The sequence below is a fragment of the Coturnix japonica genome, chromosome 1 (assembly GCF_001577835.2).
Source record: "Coturnix japonica isolate 7356 chromosome 1, Coturnix japonica 2.1, whole genome shotgun sequence".
NCBI lineage: Eukaryota > Metazoa > Chordata > Aves > Galliformes > Phasianidae > Coturnix > Coturnix japonica.
The window spans coordinates 52,054,480-52,074,322 of NC_029516.1; the positions used below are offsets into that span (position 1 = coordinate 52,054,480).

General features: G+C 39.1%; 1 protein-coding gene across 12 annotated transcripts in view; it reads right to left on the bottom strand.

Moving 5' to 3' along the window:
• The window catches only part of ERC1 (ELKS/RAB6-interacting/CAST family member 1), a 274,077-nt gene that overhangs the window by 247,937 nt on the left and 6,297 nt on the right, over positions 1-19,843 (bottom strand). For all 12 annotated transcript variants that reach the window (XM_015865493.2, XM_015865524.2, XM_015865513.2 and 9 more), the window contains exon 2: positions 17,674-18,507. In XM_015865493.2, coding sequence (XP_015720979.1) covers positions 17,674-18,342 — 669 coding nt within the window. In that variant the 5' untranslated portion in view covers positions 18,343-18,507. The remainder of the gene's footprint in view (positions 1-17,673; positions 18,508-19,843) is intronic.

Here is a 19,843-nt window from a genome sequence, read left to right on the forward strand (position 1 = left end):
AGATGAATGAATGAATAAATGAATCCCCCCGTTGGAGGGGTTTCAGCATCATTAGCAATATCATCATCCTGTACTTGAATTTCAAGTGAGAGATACTCAGACCTCTTAGAACAGGGACAGAAATCAATATATTGGATCTTCTATCTGGTACTTGAAAACACCATAAATGCCCCTTCTCCTGGAGCAGTTCCAGAGCAATATGTTTTAATTTCTCAAGCAATAGCTGAGCAAAAACTTTCAAATCCCATCTCTTGAATGAGGCCCCTGAGGGTGGATAACTGAAGGGTCTAAAACTTAAAAGGAACTTTAAATATTTATAAACATGCTTCCTCTACTGCTCACATTGTTTACAACCATAGTTTATTTTATTGAAATAGTCTGCTTCCTAAACAGGGATTATAAATGAAAATAAATAAAACAAGTGGGGAAAGATGCATATATCTCGGAGACATGAAACTCCTTCTTTAATATAGAAAGTTCAGAAGACTTGAGCATTTCTGGCATTAAAAATGAAGTTCTCAACAACAATAAACAACAGTAAAGATACCCTCAGTGTCAATAAGAGGTATGGTGTCAGTACTACAGGGAAGGAACAAAGTAGGCTCTTCAAACAGATTCACTAAGATGAGCTGCTGAGCAGATCCCAGAGACAAATATTTAAGCAGGTGCAAACAAGCAATAGGCAGAATGAGGTGGGACTGCAACGGTGTATTTGTATTTGGGTGCTGGTGGTAGGAGAACATTTGCAATGCAACACTGAGCTACCACTTGAACAAATTAAAGCCTATGAACGCAAGAGGAATTCAGAAGCGCAAGAGAGAACAACAAAACTTGTACGAACAAGCTGAGTAAAGGAACTGAAACTGCCTACCTACAAACCAATTTCACCAGGACACAGTGAAACCTAAAAGAGAACAAGACAGATGGGGATAGAAAAATACAGCTGATTTAACAGTGCAAAAAAGATTTTACTATTGTAATAGATTTAAAATATTTTAAAACAATATAGTATTTTAAAATACATAAATGCATGCATATAAATATACATACATTCATAAACACATATATATACATACTCAATAGAAAATAAGCAATGTCAAATTTTGAGAGCAACTCTCACAAAGGAAATTAAGAAGCAGAAAAACACCACAAAAATAACATGATAAGGACAGCAATTCTTGATCAACATCAAGATTCCTAAAATCAAACTGAAGGTTATATCAGGAAAGAAGAAGCATAAGACATAGCACTTGCAAGGTACATATGCAAACTGCCATTTTTATGGGACAGTCATAATAAGGAAACTGACTCAATACACGTTCAAAATGAGTAGTAAAAGACGCAAAAATCAGATTGATTGTTGTATATCTACTTCATAAACTTGAAAAGCGTGTGTGACAGTGTGAATACACTGTGCAGCAGCTGTGAGAGACAGGAGTGAGAAAAACAGCCCTGCAGTCACCAAGGTCAGTGCAGGAGGAGGGCAGGAGGTGCTCCAGGCATGGAGCAGAAGTTCCCTGCAGCCCAGGAGAGGCCCATGGCAGAGCAGGCTGTATCCCTGCAGCCTGTGCAGAGGACAAAGCCGGAGCAGACATCTACAACATAGCTTATGTTGTGCTTATCCCACGCCACAGCAGGTGGATGCGCCCTGAATGAAGCTGCAGCCCACACAGGACCAGGTGCCCGCTAGGAACTGTAGCCTGTGGAGTTGAGCCCATGGTGGAGTAGGTTTTCTGGTAGGAAATGCAGCCCACATGGGCCCCAGGGCTGGAACAATCTGTTCCTGAAGGACTGTACTCCATGGGAATGATTCATGCTGAAACTGTTCCTGAAGAACTGCAGCCTATGGGAAGGATCCAAGTCGGAGCAATTAATGTAGGACTGCACCCTGAAGAACAGACCCCATGCTGGAGCAGGGGAGAAGTGTGAAGAGGATGAAGCATTATGGACTGACTGCAGCCTTCATTATCACTCTGTACCACTTAACAGGGGGAAGTATGAGAGTCAGGAAGGAAGGAATTTGAGCCTGGAAACGAGCTGGGGATAGATGGAAGGTGTTTTTTAGCTCTGAATGCTTCACACCATCCTACTCTTTTTAACTGGCAACAAATCAAATTATTTTTCCCCAGTTTGAGTCTGTTCTGCCCATGAGAGAAATTGGTGAATGATCTCCTTGCCCTTATTTCAACCCATGAGCTTTCATCTCATTTTCTCCCATTCCTGTTGTGGAGGGGCAGTTATGGTGTGGCTCACTAAGCATCTGGCAGCCAACCAATTAGTTCACCCCAAGTGGTCATAAAACAAAGCATCTTTAGCTATCCTTCTTATAGCAGCATCAGGAGAAAATAAGAAAATTGGCTATATATATATAAATATATATATAAAGGTGAACTATAGGCTATATATATAAATTATATATATATATATATATATATAAAGGTGAACACAGTTTATCCCACTTGCAATAAATGAAGCACAGTTTATATCTCCTATGCTGATGAACATGCTAAAAATCATGAGGATGACCAAAATTTGGAATGGGAAGGTTGTGAAATTAGGAAGACAGAAACAAAGTTCACTGAAAATAAGTGAGTAAATCACATTATCTAGACAAAAGCAAAACATGAAGATGGTCTGACCTGAATTGAAACTGAACAGTAAGCCAGAGGCAGAGCAGCTACAGAACTGCCATGCAGAGTAAACACTTAACTCCAAGTGAAGAGAAAACCACAACAATAAGCCAAAGATCAAGTGACAGCACAAGGCTCAACACACTCATACAAATGTCTACACGTTGACTAATAATTAAAATGCACTGTACATACTCTGTACCTTCAGAATAACTTCCTCCTTCAGACACATATTTAAAAATAAATGACAGTCACGAGCATTTGTTCAATGCTTTGAAACACAAGTTTTTTCATGTAGGTGTTAACACCAAAATCATAAAGATTCTGAGGAAAAAAAATGCACCTCCTGAAGACACTACACTGTATTTATAAAATGAATAAAGATCTGGAAGACAAAACAAAATCAAAATGATCCTAATGAAGGATTTGGAAAGGTATGAATTATTTTTTTATAAATAACCTTGTATTTGTGGGAATGCTGTCAAATGCTAAGCCATGAAAACAGTCTAAACCTAACACACTTGGATTAAGATTCCTCACAGGAAAGTCTACGTGATTGATGAAGAAAATGAACGCAGCGCTAGCAATAGTTCAATAGCAATTGTCATACCTGGCTTGCATTCATTTTGCTTATAACAAGCAAAGTATGGATGCCTTTGGCTATCAGACCAGAAGAGAATGCTCCAGTCGCTGGCATGAGTCTGCAGCAAAGCCTGGGTAGATGACGTTCTCCTGGCACCAGTGTGTCCAGCAAGATCACATCAGTAAAACTGAAAACAAAATCAAGAAGGTTCCAGTCTCACTGGTACCAATGAACTCAGTACAGTTTTGGGATGCAACACTTTCGCTGTCTGAAAGTTCACTTAGTACTACTGTATAACATGGAGTGTTTTTCCAGCTAAACTGAGATATGGGAAGCTCAACTGCTATGGAAGAACAAACAATCTAGTGTTAACTCTGAAGACCATGACAACTGGAACACTTAACTCGTAACAGCAACTGCCTCACAGACTAAGAATAATATCTTCTTTCACCGAAGATTTTATAAGCCTTTTTCTCCCCATCATTTCAAGAAGGTGAACAAAAGATATAAATGCACTGCTAGGTGGGAGCCGTATACTTCTCCTTCATTCCCAACCTAGGCTCATTCAAAAACTAAAATCAAAGATGTCTTCCAAAAACAATCACAGATTTTGTTACCATTTGGAAAAAGACTAGCAGAAAATGCATTTACTGGATGTGTTAACATTTAATTTTTAAGTAAGTATGCTAGTGACTATCACTATGCCTATTAGAAGAGAAAACTGAATAAGATTATGGTGAGTTTTCAATGTCTGTTACTAATTACGCATACCTTGATAGCAGCAGACACTGTATACATACCGTACCCTTTCCACATCTTTAAGAAATAAGTTGAATACAGAAAGTTATGTTCACTTATGATTTGGACTAGAAACATAATACGTCATACAAATGAGTATTTTGAAACAGAATTATGATAGCCTAATTCACATCAGAAAGGACAGCAGGACATTTAACCTCCTGCTCAAGGCTGTCAGTTATGAGATTATATCACGGTTCTCAGAACTTTATCGAGATCTTGAAAGCCGCCAAGGTATTCCATACATTTGACCAGAACCTTTATTTTGATTGTTTCTCACCCTCCCACTATGCATCACTATGAAAAGCCTATTTCCATCATCTCAATAACCTCCTCATAGTTCAGAAACGCTGCTATTAGGTCACTCCAAAGCCTCCTCTTCTCCAGGGTAAGGAAGGCCCATTCTCCCAGCCTCCCTCCCACTTTCCACAGTCTTCTAAAGAAGAAAGGAATGAAACTCCCAGAGGTATCAGCCAGCAATCTCATCACCCTCACATTCATACTGTGGTCTTGTACAGTCTGAAGTCTTTCAAGTAATCCCTGATTTGCTGCTCATCCAATTCACTGCTCGTAACGCTCATAGAATCATAAAGGCTTGATAAGATCTGTAAAGTCAACCCATCCCACCATGCCCACTAAACATGTCCATCAGTGCCATATCTGCCCTTTTCTTGAACACCTCCAGTGACAGTGACTCTACCAGAGACACTACCACCCTGGGCAGCCTGTACCAATGGATCACCACTCCTTCTAGGAAGAGATTCTTCCTAGTATCTAACCTGAATCTCACTCAGCACAATTGGAGGACATTGCCTTTTGCCCTTTTGCTAATTACCTGGGAGAAGAAGCCAACCCCCACCTCACCACAATCTCCCCTGAGCCTTCTCCAGACTGATCAATCCCAGCTCCCTCAGCCACTCCTCATAAGACTCACGCTCTAGACTCTTCATTAACTTTGTTGGCCTTCTCTGAACAACCACCAGGTCCTCAATATATTTCTTGTAGTGAGGGGCTCAGAACAGAACAGAGTCCCCAAGGCACATCCTCATCAGTACTGAGCACAGAATGACGATCACCCCGTGCTCCTGCTGGCTGTACTATTTCTGATACAAGCCAGGATGCCATTGCCCTTCTTGGCCACCTTGGTACACTGCTTGCTCATGTTCTCCATGAAGCCTGGTTCTCAATACAAAGGCCTGCAGGATCTTCTTGAGTACCTCAGCAGACTGGCATAGCACAGAAAGATGCAATGCTTTGTTCAGATGTATTATCTCTCTATTAGCATACTGTGGGAGAATGTAGAAAGCCAAGTGGGAAGGCTGAAAAATATTGAGTAATCTGTCTAAGAGATCAACACTAATCTACATTTCACATTAAAAGTTCCTAAACAAATAAATCCTGCAGTTCCACAAGCAGGATTTGAGGAAAGCCTTCTTTATTCCCCTCAGCGCTTACTCAAGCATGTGAATTTTCAGAAGCTGAAGCATCTTTTCAGTCAGCTTATGAAAGTGGAAAGAAAATTTAGTCGTGATCTCTTACTTCTTTCCAGACTCTGTCCTGGAAATAGACATTTTAAGCATGAAATAAATGATTTATTGCTAGCAGAAGTAAGATTTCTTTTATTCTAGAGATCATACAAAACCTGTTTTACAGTAATAAAAACATCTTTATAGTTTTCAGGTTATACCCCGATCTTATTTCACTCAGTCTTTTTGTTTAAGGAACACATTCATTAATCATTTTGGTAAAACATTCTAACCAGAACAGTTCCTGTGAAGCTGTATAAAACCGGTACCAGCAAGAGGGGACAGTGAATGCCAAGTTACATAAGATTAATGAGTGGAAACACAGCACTTTTAAAAATCAAATTCCATCCAAGAATTACATTAAAAATATGCGCTAAGTTCAGGACTTCCTAATAATTGAGTGGTTTCATACTGAATTGACTCTGCTTTATTCTGCATATGTTGAAAGTCTGCTCACATTATTGCAATACCAACTGTTCCTTGTTTGTTGTAGAGACTGAACGGGGCTAATAAGGGGACTAAAATCATAGTAACAGCAACTACAGGTGATATCCATGGGATGTGGAAATCAAAGATGCAGCAAGAACAAGCAGAAAATGACGACTAGTGGGAAAATACTATTAAGGGAACAGTTATGTGTTCTTTCACTGCTGGTTTTGTAGTTTTGATGTTTTTTTTTTCCCCTGTAGAGTTGACTGTCAAAGTGGTGAAACATTTCCCTACAATTTACAGTTTGCGCTCTACAGCTGTAGACCTGATTGAGAGCCATTCAGAAAATCTGTAAATCATTTGCAACTAAAGTTAACATAAACTGTGCCTTGAATATGATACATTGTAAAAATCTCCATGAAAAATGGGGCTCTTTTTTCCATGTTGGTCATTTACATATGTAGCTTGGATACGTGTGTGTGTGTGCGCCTTGGGGCATAATCTGTTGCAAAAAGAAAAAATACCTTAACTTGCGCAATTTAGATGGTTTCAATACAGATTCATAGAATTACCCAGGTTGGAAAAGACCTTGAAGATCATCAAGTCCAACTGCAACCTAACCAGTACCCTAACTCTAAAAACCCTCCACTAAATCATATCCCTGAGAACCACATCCAAACAGCTCTTAAACACATGCAGGGATGGCGATTCAACCACAACCATCAACCATCAAAAGTGATAAGTTAATTCAGAACACGTTAATACAGGAAAGAAAGAAGCTTCCTACCAGGAATTTAAACCAACTTACAATAGTAATAGCAGTTTTGTAACTTGAAGAAATACTAATACAGCATTACTAATTACTTGTATTTCTGGTTAATAAGTTACTGTACAAAGGACGCAAAGTATAAGTTTGCAAAGTATACACACCAGGTAGAATCTCTCCCAGTTACATTAGGATTAATAAAAACATAAGCCACCAAAATCAAGTAGTGGTGTTCTACCTTTTTATTTACAAAATACCTCACAGCCCTCTCTGATTTTCACTACCAAAATTGACAACAGCGTTTAAAAACATATAGTACGTTCACTCTCAAAATAGGAAGAAGAAAATACAACAATTTCAAGAAAAGGTAGGAAAAATAAAGGATGCATTTGTTCAAATCTAAGCTAAGAATACTACTGAACTCCTATATACACAAGTCTGAAGAGCTGACAACTAATATAACCAGTTGCCTTACGAAGAAGGACAGCACAGAGAACAGAAATTCTCCCATATCTCAACTACAGCAACCAGTAACTGCATGATTTTTAATAATCATGTTATATCAAACCCAATTTAATGGTTTGGAAATATTTTATAATCTGCATTTACTGACAGAAATAACACACATCTGAGTGCTGAAATGTTTAATTCATCAGCATTTAAGTTCCTTCAGAAGCTCAAGCATTAGAAATTGTCCAAATGTGATTATATCCACAACACACTTCTATTTTGCAGCAGAGGTATTGTCTGAAAGATCCTCAGAAAGTCCCTACTTGTCATGTGTTGGTCGATTTCATACAACAGTTTCGGTTTATGTAAAGTGAATATATATCAGAGGAAACTAGAAGAGCAGCTCTGCTTGAGACACACAGCAAGTGCACTCTAATCCCCAATGCCAAAATGAACTGTGTATCTTTCCTTTGGATAGCACAAAAGCAGATGCAAAGGAGGAACACGTGGTTCAATTGGGCAAGTCAGGAGTTCAAATTACGCATATACGAAAGGGGTCCCAGTACCAGCTACTGTCTATCCATAATAATGCCTTAATGCACCAAATAACTGCATTAACATTCAACCTGCGAAGTACAGATCTACTTTTTCCAGGTTGATCTTCATAGGCTCTCTAGAACTCAATAATTCACAAAGAAATATTAACATGTGTATTATCTGTAAATGAATGTGAATTAAAGATTTCTTCCAGAGGTTCCCAGTCTTTCAGATTAAAGTCTGACACAAAACACCATGAAGAATTAATTAACAAAAAAGTGGGGTTAAATATGGATTCATGACAATTCTGATACAGAAACAGAGACAGACCTAAAACATATACAGATTTGAGCTTATTCAGCCAAACGGAAAGAAGGAGAGGAATCATTCCTGAATAAGCACCCACTTAATTAATTTATGTGGTTCTGAAAGGTCAATCTTGAATGCCACCCCAGCCTTACCAAAAAGTAAAAGCTTTTGCTGGATAGAAACACTAACTTAGAACCTTCCTTAAGTAGCAGACATTGGATTTTGAATCTTATTTGTAGGAGAACTGGGAGACTGAATGCAATGAGAGCACGATCATCAAACCTGTTCAAGTATTGCATGTTAAGTGCAAAGTTCCGCTTTGAAACTCAACTGTAAAGACCTCAGTGATTTAAACCAGAAAGATAAAAAAATAAGTCGGGTTTCATAAGAGTAATTAGAAGACGTGCTCATTTCCAACTATAATGGCTCATAAGGCATTAATTGCGGAACAACCAGTACAGTCTTGCTGGTATGTTACACAACTGCAACGAGCAGGGACCCCTGGTATCACATACAGATCACAGTCTGAGCACACAGCAGCGCCCGCACTCATTTCAACTCTCTGGTCAAGTATATACAAAGAACGTGAATCGTGACCAAAGTACACTTAGTAAATTTTTTTCTTACTGTTTCTCAAAACTATGTGCTAACTCAAAAATTAATTCAGTGTTACAAAATGTTTGAACCAATTCATTTTATTGCAAAGGTAATTTTTTTTTTAATTTCTTTATTTTTTTTTAATTTTTTTTCACAATACAGCTCTGAGGAGAATTCTGTTTTTTGAATCCTGCAATGTGGTGAATGAGGGGAACAGGTCCAAATACTCTCTGCAGAGAGGATCATCAAATGGTTGAGTGCTTCATTTCTCTTCTCTCATAAGAAATGGTGTTGATTGTGCATAAATAACACACTATTTACTTTCCAGTATGAAAGTATACCTGCGCTTCCTTAGAATGATCCTTCCTTTGAGTAACTAGGCTTACAGATCTATTAAAATGGTTACACATTAACAGACTGAAAACCATATTGACAAACCTGACCCATCAGATACCGCCTGAACGAAAAAGCCTTAAAATTGTCCTCCAAATAAAAGCATAACGATCATTTGATTTTACTCAGCTGATCCGTGGGCTAAAAAACTGGGAAATCCCCCTGTCCTGATAAAACCTTGTGGGCTCCCATTTGTATGAGGGCTGCTTTGAAAGTAATGCCACAACGTTAGAGGTGGATGTTGGTGGTATGGCAGTAGAGGTTGAAACTTCCCACCAGTATTCCATTACATGTTGTTGCCGTGTGACAGATAGCAGCAGAGGGGCAGCCTGACAGAATGGAGACTGACATGGAAGTACGTATGAAGTAGAGCTGTGGAACTGAAGTCCTCCATGAGGAAACAGCACCAACTGACATTCATTGATGCTTGCTGAATGTACATGGAGACCAAGCATTGGATATGAGCACAGTGAGGTGGTGGGTGGTACATTTTCAGCAGGGGTGACAGCAGGCCACCTCTGCTGGTGAGGAATTTTTCTCTTTATTTATTTATGAGCACAGCACGCAGTCTCTTGTTCACTGCTGAAGAAAACGCATAGCTGATGGTGGTGACAATGTTGAGTAACAGTGTTTTGCAGCTGAGAAATTGCTCTATGACATATTGTTACTGTGTTTCTCGTATCCATTGTCAATTCCACAGAAATAAATAGGAGGCATCACTTTCATCCATACAGTTACTACATAAAGTTACTCTGGATTAACTATTAATTCCCAGAAGTAAATATATCAATTAATTCCAATGCACAAATGAGAGACTCCATAAATGAATGTACCTTTGTTATACTAATGTAAAACACACAAAGACTGCCATATTTGGTTGATATAAAGAATTTTCTTGATTTTTACCAATGCTCTATCCCAGAATTCTTCTCTCCTTCTTTATCAGGGTAACTAAGCAGTAGTATGAGTATGAGCACCAAAACCTAGACACTATGTTCCCATCTATTACAGTGCTGTATCTAGTAAGCACACAACAAAGTTATTAGTACTCTTAAACTAAACAGGGTCAAATAATAAATCTTCAAACAATCATATTCTCCACATTTATTCATACAAAAGAGATAAGCCAGTTAATTCCTAGGATTCCAGCCCAGGGCACAGCATTTCATAACAATGACCTAATTAAAAGCTTTCACTATTAGGCTGTTTTTATTTGTATCCAACTCCTTTTTCTAGGAGACTTCTGGGATTCATCATTTCACCAAAAAGCTCTCATCCTCAGCTTAAAGCTCCTGCTATCCTCATGCTATCCTCAATGAGTTCCTCTCATTCAACAAATGCTGAAACTCCTCCCACACAAGCAAAAAATCACTTTTAGGGATTTTAAGTATACATTTTCAGTTGAAGCAGAATGAAAATCAGTAGTTAAGTCTTAATGTAAACTGAGGGATTCCTTGTGGAATAGCTCAGTGAAAGGTTCTAGCCCAGGCTACAGAAATATGATCATTCTTAAAGACTGCTTTTTTTTTGTCTTCAGTCTACTGCCTCCTTAGACCAGATCCAAGCCATGCAATGGCTACCAAAACCTGGCACCATCTACAATAAAGATTTTCCAGACAGGTTGGAATTTCTTAGCTCTGCTGCTTTTGACATTTCTAACACTGCTAGTAAAAGCTTAAGAGCTTGGTACAATCCTCCAAATCCTTCAGCAAATCAAATGTTTAGCATTACATGTTTCAATTTCTAAAAAAAAAATAAATAAAAAATAAAAAAATATGCATCCATAAGAATAGACCTCATGAAGGCTTACAGCTGTGGGACTCCATGCTGGAACAGGCTGCATGGCTATCTTGTCTCACTAATGAGAAAAGCTCCTGTATTCTTGAGTTACTTATGCTGATTCAAGTTTTGCTTCTGTTGATCTGAGAACTGCTATCCAGTTATACTGTGGAAAATCTGATGTATATATCTGTAAAATTTTTTTGTGCATCATGCACGTGTCATTATTTATTATATATATGCTTTCTTTTTCCACAGTGAGAAGTATGTACTTATCAAGGTATGTGATGTTAGATGCCTCTGTGAAACTTTTCATTACATTTTGCAGACAAATTCATCTGCTCATGGATTCTTAAGACAAAACCGATTTTGAATGCTTCTTCCCCTAATGTCCATTACAGCAACTCAGTAGCTGCACAATACCCATCAAACAAACAAGCAGTACAAACATGCATTTTCTTCTACATGTGCAACATCCTTCACATACTACAAAAACATCCAGTGTCACTGAAGCAGGAGGAAAACATGAGGCTATCATAATGGAAAACCCTTGTGAAGTTTTAATATAAAAATATAATCCATAATCACTCATATATTTACTGTGGGTCATGGTCACCTTCTATATCAGGTCTTGCTAAACCCGAGATGACAACTCTTGTCAATACAGGTCTTTGAAGACAATATGATATAACACGAATATTTGTTTTAAAAGCTTTTCCTGCTCTCCAGTCAAAAATAAGCATCTGATATTTGGGGCATGGTTCTACTAAAAAAAAGAAAACCAAAGCAACCCATCAATCAAGACTCTTCCAAGGGAAAAGAGAATCATAGAATCACCAAGGTTGGAAAAGACCTAAAAGATCATCCAGTCCAACTATTCACCTATTACCAATAGCTCCCACTGAACCATGTCCCTCAACACAACATCCAGTCTTTCCTTGAATACCCCCAGGGTCGGTGACTCCACCACCTCCCTGGGCACCACCTTCCAGTGCCTGACCACCCTTTCTAAGAAGTAATACTTCCTAATGTCCAGCCTGAATCTCCCCTGCCATAGCTTGAAACCATTCCCTCTGGTCCTATCACTAATGACATAAGAGAAGAGGCCAAACCCCAGCTCACTACAACCTCCCTTCAGGAAGTTATAGAGAGCAATAAGGTCTCCCCTGAGCCTCCTCTTCTCCAGGCTGAACATTCCCAGCACCCTCAGCCTCTCCTCATATGGCATGTGCTCCACACCCCTCACCAGCTTTGTTGCCCTCCTTTGAACACGTATACATAAGGCTTTGAACACGTGTACTTAAGAGTACATAAGGCTCAACATACTGTGTTACAGAAGGTAGGACTGGGCCTCCTACCACCATCCCACATTCCCTCCTTAAATGCCAGGAGAAAAAAAACTAGGGAAGAAATATACAGCAACAGGCATTAACAAAGCACCTTTTTAGAAAAAGGGAGTTGAGAGTAAACTGCTATACTTGTAAAGCACTGACAAAGACTGAACACTTGAACTCCATTATTTTCTCTCTTTTTACTTCTCTCCCAGACTAGGATCTTTCTGAGAGGACCCAGTGCAAAGCTGTAAATTCTGTGTAAAAATATCATTATATGGATCTCGTGGGTCACGAAAAGTTTTGCCAAGGACTTCCTTTTCAAAGTATAGTACTTATTATCTTCTGGGGGAAGCAAACAACAATAAACAAAAGAACCCACTGTGATACAGTTACAGCCCTCCACAGTTAGTAGAATTTCTCCCTTTATTGGATTACGACAAAAATGATACAGAAAAACTACAAAGCATTATCCACATAGGAAAAAATGTGTAATTCAGAACAGCTAAGCATATCTGTCGACATGACACTGCGGTCTGATTTCTGTAAGGAAGCTCAAATCATCAGTGACCACTATTACCCAAAACACTGAAATGTTCTTGTGTTCACTGAACACAAGTATATACTAACACGATGTACACTGAAACACCCTGAACACTGGAGCTTCTCCTCTTCTACCCCTCTTGCTTGCTGAGGCTAAAGTGGCATTTCAGAGCATACATGAAGACTGGCCTCTGTATTCTTAGTAGCACTAAAACTCTTTTTTCCATGGACTAGCAGTTCCATTAGAAGTATTTCTCTCCTTTCTACTTAAATCAACACCACATAGTAAAAAACAGACACACAAGAATATTAGAGTTAGTATTAGGAAGCTGTAACAGCAGTGCAAGACCTCCACTAAAATGAAATATATGTAATGCGGCAAAAGCACAGATGTACTCCTACTCCTACTGTTCCACTGCTCAACAAGTGACTAGTAGGAAGCTTGATCTGCTCTAAACCAGAGCCTTGCACAGTTTCAAGTTACACCATGCACATTTTAGAAAGACCGCCTTGGGAAAAAATGAACAACTCAAATACCAGAAATGACATAATACCAAGAAAAGACAATGGCTCCTAAATTCAGTAATTCAGAACCATACATACTGAACAGTGGAATAACATGCTGGAAATCTAGTTAGGGAGCAATGTCTGAACAGCCTCGTTACACAGCAGATAAAGAATTTCAAAGCAAAGAGCAGAACAGTTTGCTACGTGGAACATAAAGCAATCACTCTCCCAGCTCAGTAGCAAAAAGTGCAGTGAAACTACTAAGAAACTCACCATTACCAGAGATGCAACCCAGTTTAATAAAAGCTTCTTTTAAGTTGGTAGCGTTCCCCTTGTCTGCTTAATGGATCAAATAGGGACCAACTGTTCAGCTTATGCTACAGCTGAAAGCAACTCAAGAGTGATTCTACCTCAAGAAGAAGCCAAGAGAAAAGGAGCATGAAGGAGCTTTGATAAGCAGCAGAAGTCTTATTTTCTTTCCTTACAGAATTGCAAAGAGGCAGAACACAGAAGGTCCATCTCCTGGGAGAGAGCATGTCAATTTCTGAAGTCACTACTCAGTGCTGCAGCTTGATAAATGCCTCAGATACTAAGCTCTCCTCAGGAGATAGCTTTGAGTTACTCTTAAAGAAATAAGTTATTATGTCATGCTTCAACCAGAGAAAGACAGAGCAAGCCTTAAAGCTGGCAGTGCTCTAGAGAACTGACAGATCTGCAATAGAAAAAGAAGCATCGATGTGTAACAATGTAGGATACAGATAATGAATTTTAGCAATGGCTATGGAATTGCATATGATACAAATAGAGATCCACTAAAGGGGAGAAAGTCTAGCTTATAACCAACTCAAGAGTGGTACTACTATTAGAATAATAAAGTATTAGGACAATCCACTTAAATATATATATATATATATATATATATATTATATATATTTATGGTGAGTTAATATAATATTAATATATATATAAATATATAAAATATATATATATATAAAAAATTAAAGCAGAAATCAGTGGAGATGGAAGAACTAATATGATATTCAGGAAGATTACACTCGTTAGGAGTTCTTCTAGTCTCACAGCAGCAGCACCCAACACGTTTAAGAGGCTAACACACAGACAACTACATTATAATAAGTGAAATGCTCATTCCACGCTACTGAGAAATGAAAATTACTTCTGACTATGAGTACATAATCACAGGGGTCTGGAGCAGAGTGCTGATGAACTGCCGGAGGACACCAGCCACACTCTTCCATCACAATAAAGCAGAACATTCTTCAAGCACTTACCCCAAGTAAGGTGAAATACTTTCCAGAAATATTTTCTTGGTTAAACTCAACCCCTACTCAGACATTCAAAACCTCTAACCACAAAGAGGCCACAAAAGTACATCAAAGTAGAAAGATGTTTTCAGCGGTACCACACTATTCCAGCCAAAACATCATTCAGATTTCAAACCCAGATCAGACAGATATCAGGCAGATATCCAGCTTGCATTGCACTCATTATTTTTAGGGACAATCAGCTTGGCATAAGCAAAGTTTCAACTGACAGGAGTTCCTTTTTTCTCTCTAGCTCCATGCAGTCCATCACAGTCCAGTTTTTAACAAAACTATCAGCCAAACATACTCACCATCTTCCCTTCATTCTTCTGGCTACTAAAGATGATATTTTCAGGTAAACTTTAAACCCTATTCACACCAAAAGCAGGAAAATCTTCTATTCCAGTCAGAGAAATGTACTTCTTGCTAAAGCATGCTAAGGAGAAGATCTCTGTGCCAAAAGCAAGCTCCTGTTTATTGATTCCATCAGTTCCTCTTGCATGCACTTGTTAATCTTTGAGGAATCATCTGCACTCTGCTTCTGCCCTCTTGCTAAGTGTAACTGGATAACTAATCCACACCACACTGCAAACTACTCCATTTTTCCATGGCTCTATATTAACAATAGGAATACTTTCCACTATAAGTTCTGAGCTTTTCAAAATCAGATGAGGAGGACATTCCCCATTTACCAAAAGAAAGGATTTTCTGGCACTTTAGCAACAAACTATCAAAGGATGAAGAAAAATTCAGTTAATGTTACACTCCACAGCTGTTAATATTTGCTCAGAGTAGCTGATGAATACAGCTGTACTGCATCACAGCTGTATTACTGCATCACTGCTGAGCAAGGCTAAAAGCCTTCCCAGCTCAAGCAAGAGCTATTTACTCCTAGATGCACGTGCCCTACATTTTCAATATTATATCTAAGATACCCCTGATAACTATTTGCACCAAAATAAATGTAACTGCACCAGGGCACATAGTGTACTCTCTACTTTTCCTTTTTGGCTTTGTTTTGGTGTTTGTTTGTTTTTTCCTCCAAAAGGAGATCTTTTCTTTATTCATCTTGGAAAACTGTTTGGAAATCAGCAGGCAATACTCCAATAATCAACATCTATTTGCACACGTTCCCAAGGCATAGGTAAAAAAACTCAAGGATACCAAAGCACGTTACACAGGAGACTGAGGTAGTGATCAACCAGAGCTCAGGTTTTCATGTGTTTTTATCAACTTCCAGAACTTAGAGACAATTCAGCCAAAGTTGAGGTGACAAGAATAAAACAAACAAATCCAATCATGGACAATCAAGCATGCAAAGAGAAATAAAGAGCCAAGATCACAGGAAAGAGGTTGAAATGACTGTCAGATAATGGGATGAGTCAGCCAGCACCTTGGCTCCATGAATCTAGTCAATTTTAAACAGTGCATTTGGCTTTAGCTAAACTTAATCTACAGCACAAGTCTTGCCCATGCCAGAAGGCTTTTATTAAAGTGACTGTGCTGAAATACCGGTATTGAGATCTGAAATACCAGTTCCTACAAGTATGCTGAAAGACAATGTAGTAGGAATATATTAAATTCATTTTAGAAAAGGGGAGGGGGAGGGTAATGAAGATATTTCAGGTCCACCAACAGATCAGAGAAGTCCCTTGTTCAGTGTCTAAACAGAAAAGTCTGTTTGATTACTGCAAATCCTATTAAACTGATCTTCATTATAAAGACTGAAGTGACCAATTCCAACAGGCTATAGAAGACATAATGAATTCAAGGTTTAATTAGGACACACTGTTAGCTAACCGTAATCTATTAATTAACATTCTTAGTTTTTACCACTCATTGCAATAATACCCTTTTACTTTTAAATTGCACCCTTCTTTTTTTGGGCTGAAGTTATACAATTCTACCAGTGTGGTGGTAATTATAGTGATTGCCTAGAAAACAGCAGCCTGGAAATATCTGTAAATGTTTAATTAGGGGATAAAGGAAAGACACACACAAAAAAACTCTCAGATAGAGAAATCACTGTTCTCAAATCTATACATATTCAGTAACCACTTACTCCACTCTAAACCACACATTCATTGTATTTCTGCTCCCAGAGTTCCACAGCATCCTCAGATGTAACAATATTTTTGCCAATTTTGACATTTGAAAACATTCTCCTTCCCTTCGGTATGAAAACAGAACTTAAAAAGCACAAGAAGAGAACTCGGCAATTTAAATACTCACCTTCTGCAGAAAAATAAACAGCGCCAAAACGCTGAGTGAATGGCATTTTGTGTTTTTGTTACACTAGCACTGTACCAGTGTCTTGGTTTGGACTTGGATAGAGTTAATTTTCCTCATAGTAGCTGGTACGATGCTGTGTTTTGAATTAAGGATGAAAAAAAAAAAAGTGATGTTACGCCCATGTTTTACTTGTAACTGAGCAGTGTTTACACTAAGTCAGTGACTTACAAGCTCCCTGAGCTGCCCTGCCAGCAAGAAGGCTGGGGATGCACAACAAGCTGATAGAACACAGATCCAGGTTAGCAGACCTAAAGTGGTCAAAGGGATGTTGCGTACAACATGGTGTTATGATGGACAATAAAACGGGGAGGAGTTGGACAGAGGGAAGCAACCTCTGCTCAGCCCCTGACTGGGCACTGAATGGGCATTAGGTATTAGACAGAACTACTTACATGGAAACTGTGTTCTTGGCTACATGTTTGTGAAAGTTGCGGGTCTGGAGGATTTAACTAGAGCTCTAAACTAAGTGAACTTTGTTTTACTGGCAATCTATCAACAACCAGCAGCAGTCCAGTTGTATTTGGGGTCAGCAGTTATTACATTCTACTTCTCAAGAGAATGCTTCTGGAGTTAAGCACTACGCAAATCATGATCATGAGCGGCATAAAAGAGTTGTGAATTGGAATGGAGTGGTGAACAACAGTCCCAGAAAATAAACAAAAGAACAGAAAAAAAGCCATAAGGAAAAACACACACCTAAGAGGAAGCTTACAAGTCTGATAAGAAACAATTAAAACTCCTGCAAGACGAAAACTTCTTATTTATACCAATTACCCAGGAAAAGGACTAAAATAATTTAACTAGGTGTGATACGCAAGCTTATTAAACTCACTTAATCACACTACTGCACTAACACAATAGTAAAACAGATAACAAACCTGGTTTTCTTCTTGCAAAACTCTATACTGTTCCTTCCAAATGGTGATTTTCGAAGCTTCATCTTTTCTCAGAGCTCTTTCTTTTTTTAGCTCAGGACTCCAGAAGGTCTTGATGCTGTTCATGGAAGAACTCAGCTTGCTTTCTTTCACCTCCACATCCTTGCGAAGCAGATCATTTTCCCTCAGTACTTCTTTGAGTTGCGTCTGCAGATCCATGATTGTGTTATCCCTGGCCTGGCGAAGTGAGTGAGGCACAGTGGATGCCATACTCACTGGAGGGAGATGGTGCTCTCCAAACGCGATGGTATCACTGGCAACTCCACTACTGGCAATGTTAGGGCTGCTACCCATTGCAGTCATCCTAACACCGTAAGGCAGCCGCCCCCCAGACCGGCCCAAAGTCATGGTGCTTTTTGGGGTGTCTGCACCGACGTTCTCATGGTCACTCAGATACATAGGGCCAGACGTAGCATAGGCAGCATTTAAGGATTGGATATTTTCCATAGAAAGGGTTTTCCCACTGCCACCCCCAGTACTACTGCCAGAACTGCCTCCAGTGCTGTTGGTTCGACGGTGGCCCAAGCGTGGTGACCGTGGCAGCCTCGGTGAACGCCCTGGGCTCTGGTTGCTTGGCTCAGCCTTGCCAACTGACCGAGCACTTCCATACATGATTAAGCTGGTGGTGTGAGGCAATTAGACAGGCATAAATCAGGAATGAGAGAAATCCTGTGAAGCTCTTCAGTGCTTGTAAATCAGCTTAAGGCCAATCAGAATTTATAACAGATCCAGTTGTCCATCTTTGAAGTCACATGCTCACAATGTCCAGGACCACATCTGTATCAAGAAAAATAACATATTAACAATCTAGTTAAACCCAAAATATTTTGTCCTGTATTAGAATAAAAGCATGTTCTACCACCACTATATTTCTCTAACATTTTCCAATTCCCACTCATAATCAGCAATAAAGAGAGAGTGAAAAGAATACTCATCAGTTTTCAAGATATAATGTTAATGGTCATGTTGAATTACTTCTTTTCCTACTTCTGACTCACCCTTTATCCTTGGCCAGTTGCTCTTCTGAGTAAAAGGGATTTAATCAAAATTTGAAGACCACTTGCTGCATTCAGCAGTATTTTTTTTTTAGGTACTACTAGCTTTTGTAGGACATAGTTTCTAAATCGTCTGCGTACCTGCACTGAAAACTAGTTGCAGTCTCTTGCTTTTTGCCTAAACATGACTTAGTCTTTACTCAGGTTAAAGTTTTCAGTCAAAATATGTTTCTCATTTATCAGCTTGGAGTAATTCCACTAAATACTACCATCCCAACAGCAGGGACTTCTCCAAAAACAGCACAGTATGACATCACATTGCAGTACCCCTCCCCTCTATGTATGGATATGCAGTAAAATTCCTTATTTTTGCACTGTTACATTTTGCTGTTCTGTACGTCCACTAGCTGGTACCTTCTTAGTATAGAAACACTGGGCTGAGACCACACACAGTTAGTGAGTAGCTATCAGAGGATAAAGAGACAAGGATGAAATCCACTCTTGTTACTGAGCTACTGCACTACTCTGTTCTCTCTCTTCTTTTGTTTTTAACTCATTTTTTCCATTACAAACATTCCAAAATCACAGTTGAGCTCAACTAAAATCAAAACTAGAACTAGACTGAAACATTCCTGCACTGACCTCTCCCCATGAGACAAAAGGCAACCAAGTAGCATACAAAGACATTGTATATATCCTAACATATTTTCTTTCACGACAGCTTTAATCCAGCCTCATCTTCTGCTAGGAAGTTTGGTTTAAGAGATACTAGCAATCACTCAATCAGTTCTTCCAGCTCCTATGGCTGAGGGCACATTTGGATTTGATGGATGGACCATTTGCTAGATAAGTAATTAGCTGGATGGTCACACTCAGAGAGTTGCAGTCAGCAGCTCAGTGTCCAAGTGGAGACCAATGATGAGTGGCATTCCTCAAAGATCAGTGTTGGGACTGGTGTTATTTAACATCTTTGTAGATGACATGGGCAGTGGGATGGAGTGCACCCTCAGCAATTCTGCAGATAACACCAAGCTGAGTGGTGCAGTTGACTCCCTCGAGGGAAGAGATGCCATCCAGAGGGACCTGGACAGGCTTGAGAGGTGGGCCCATGCCAACCT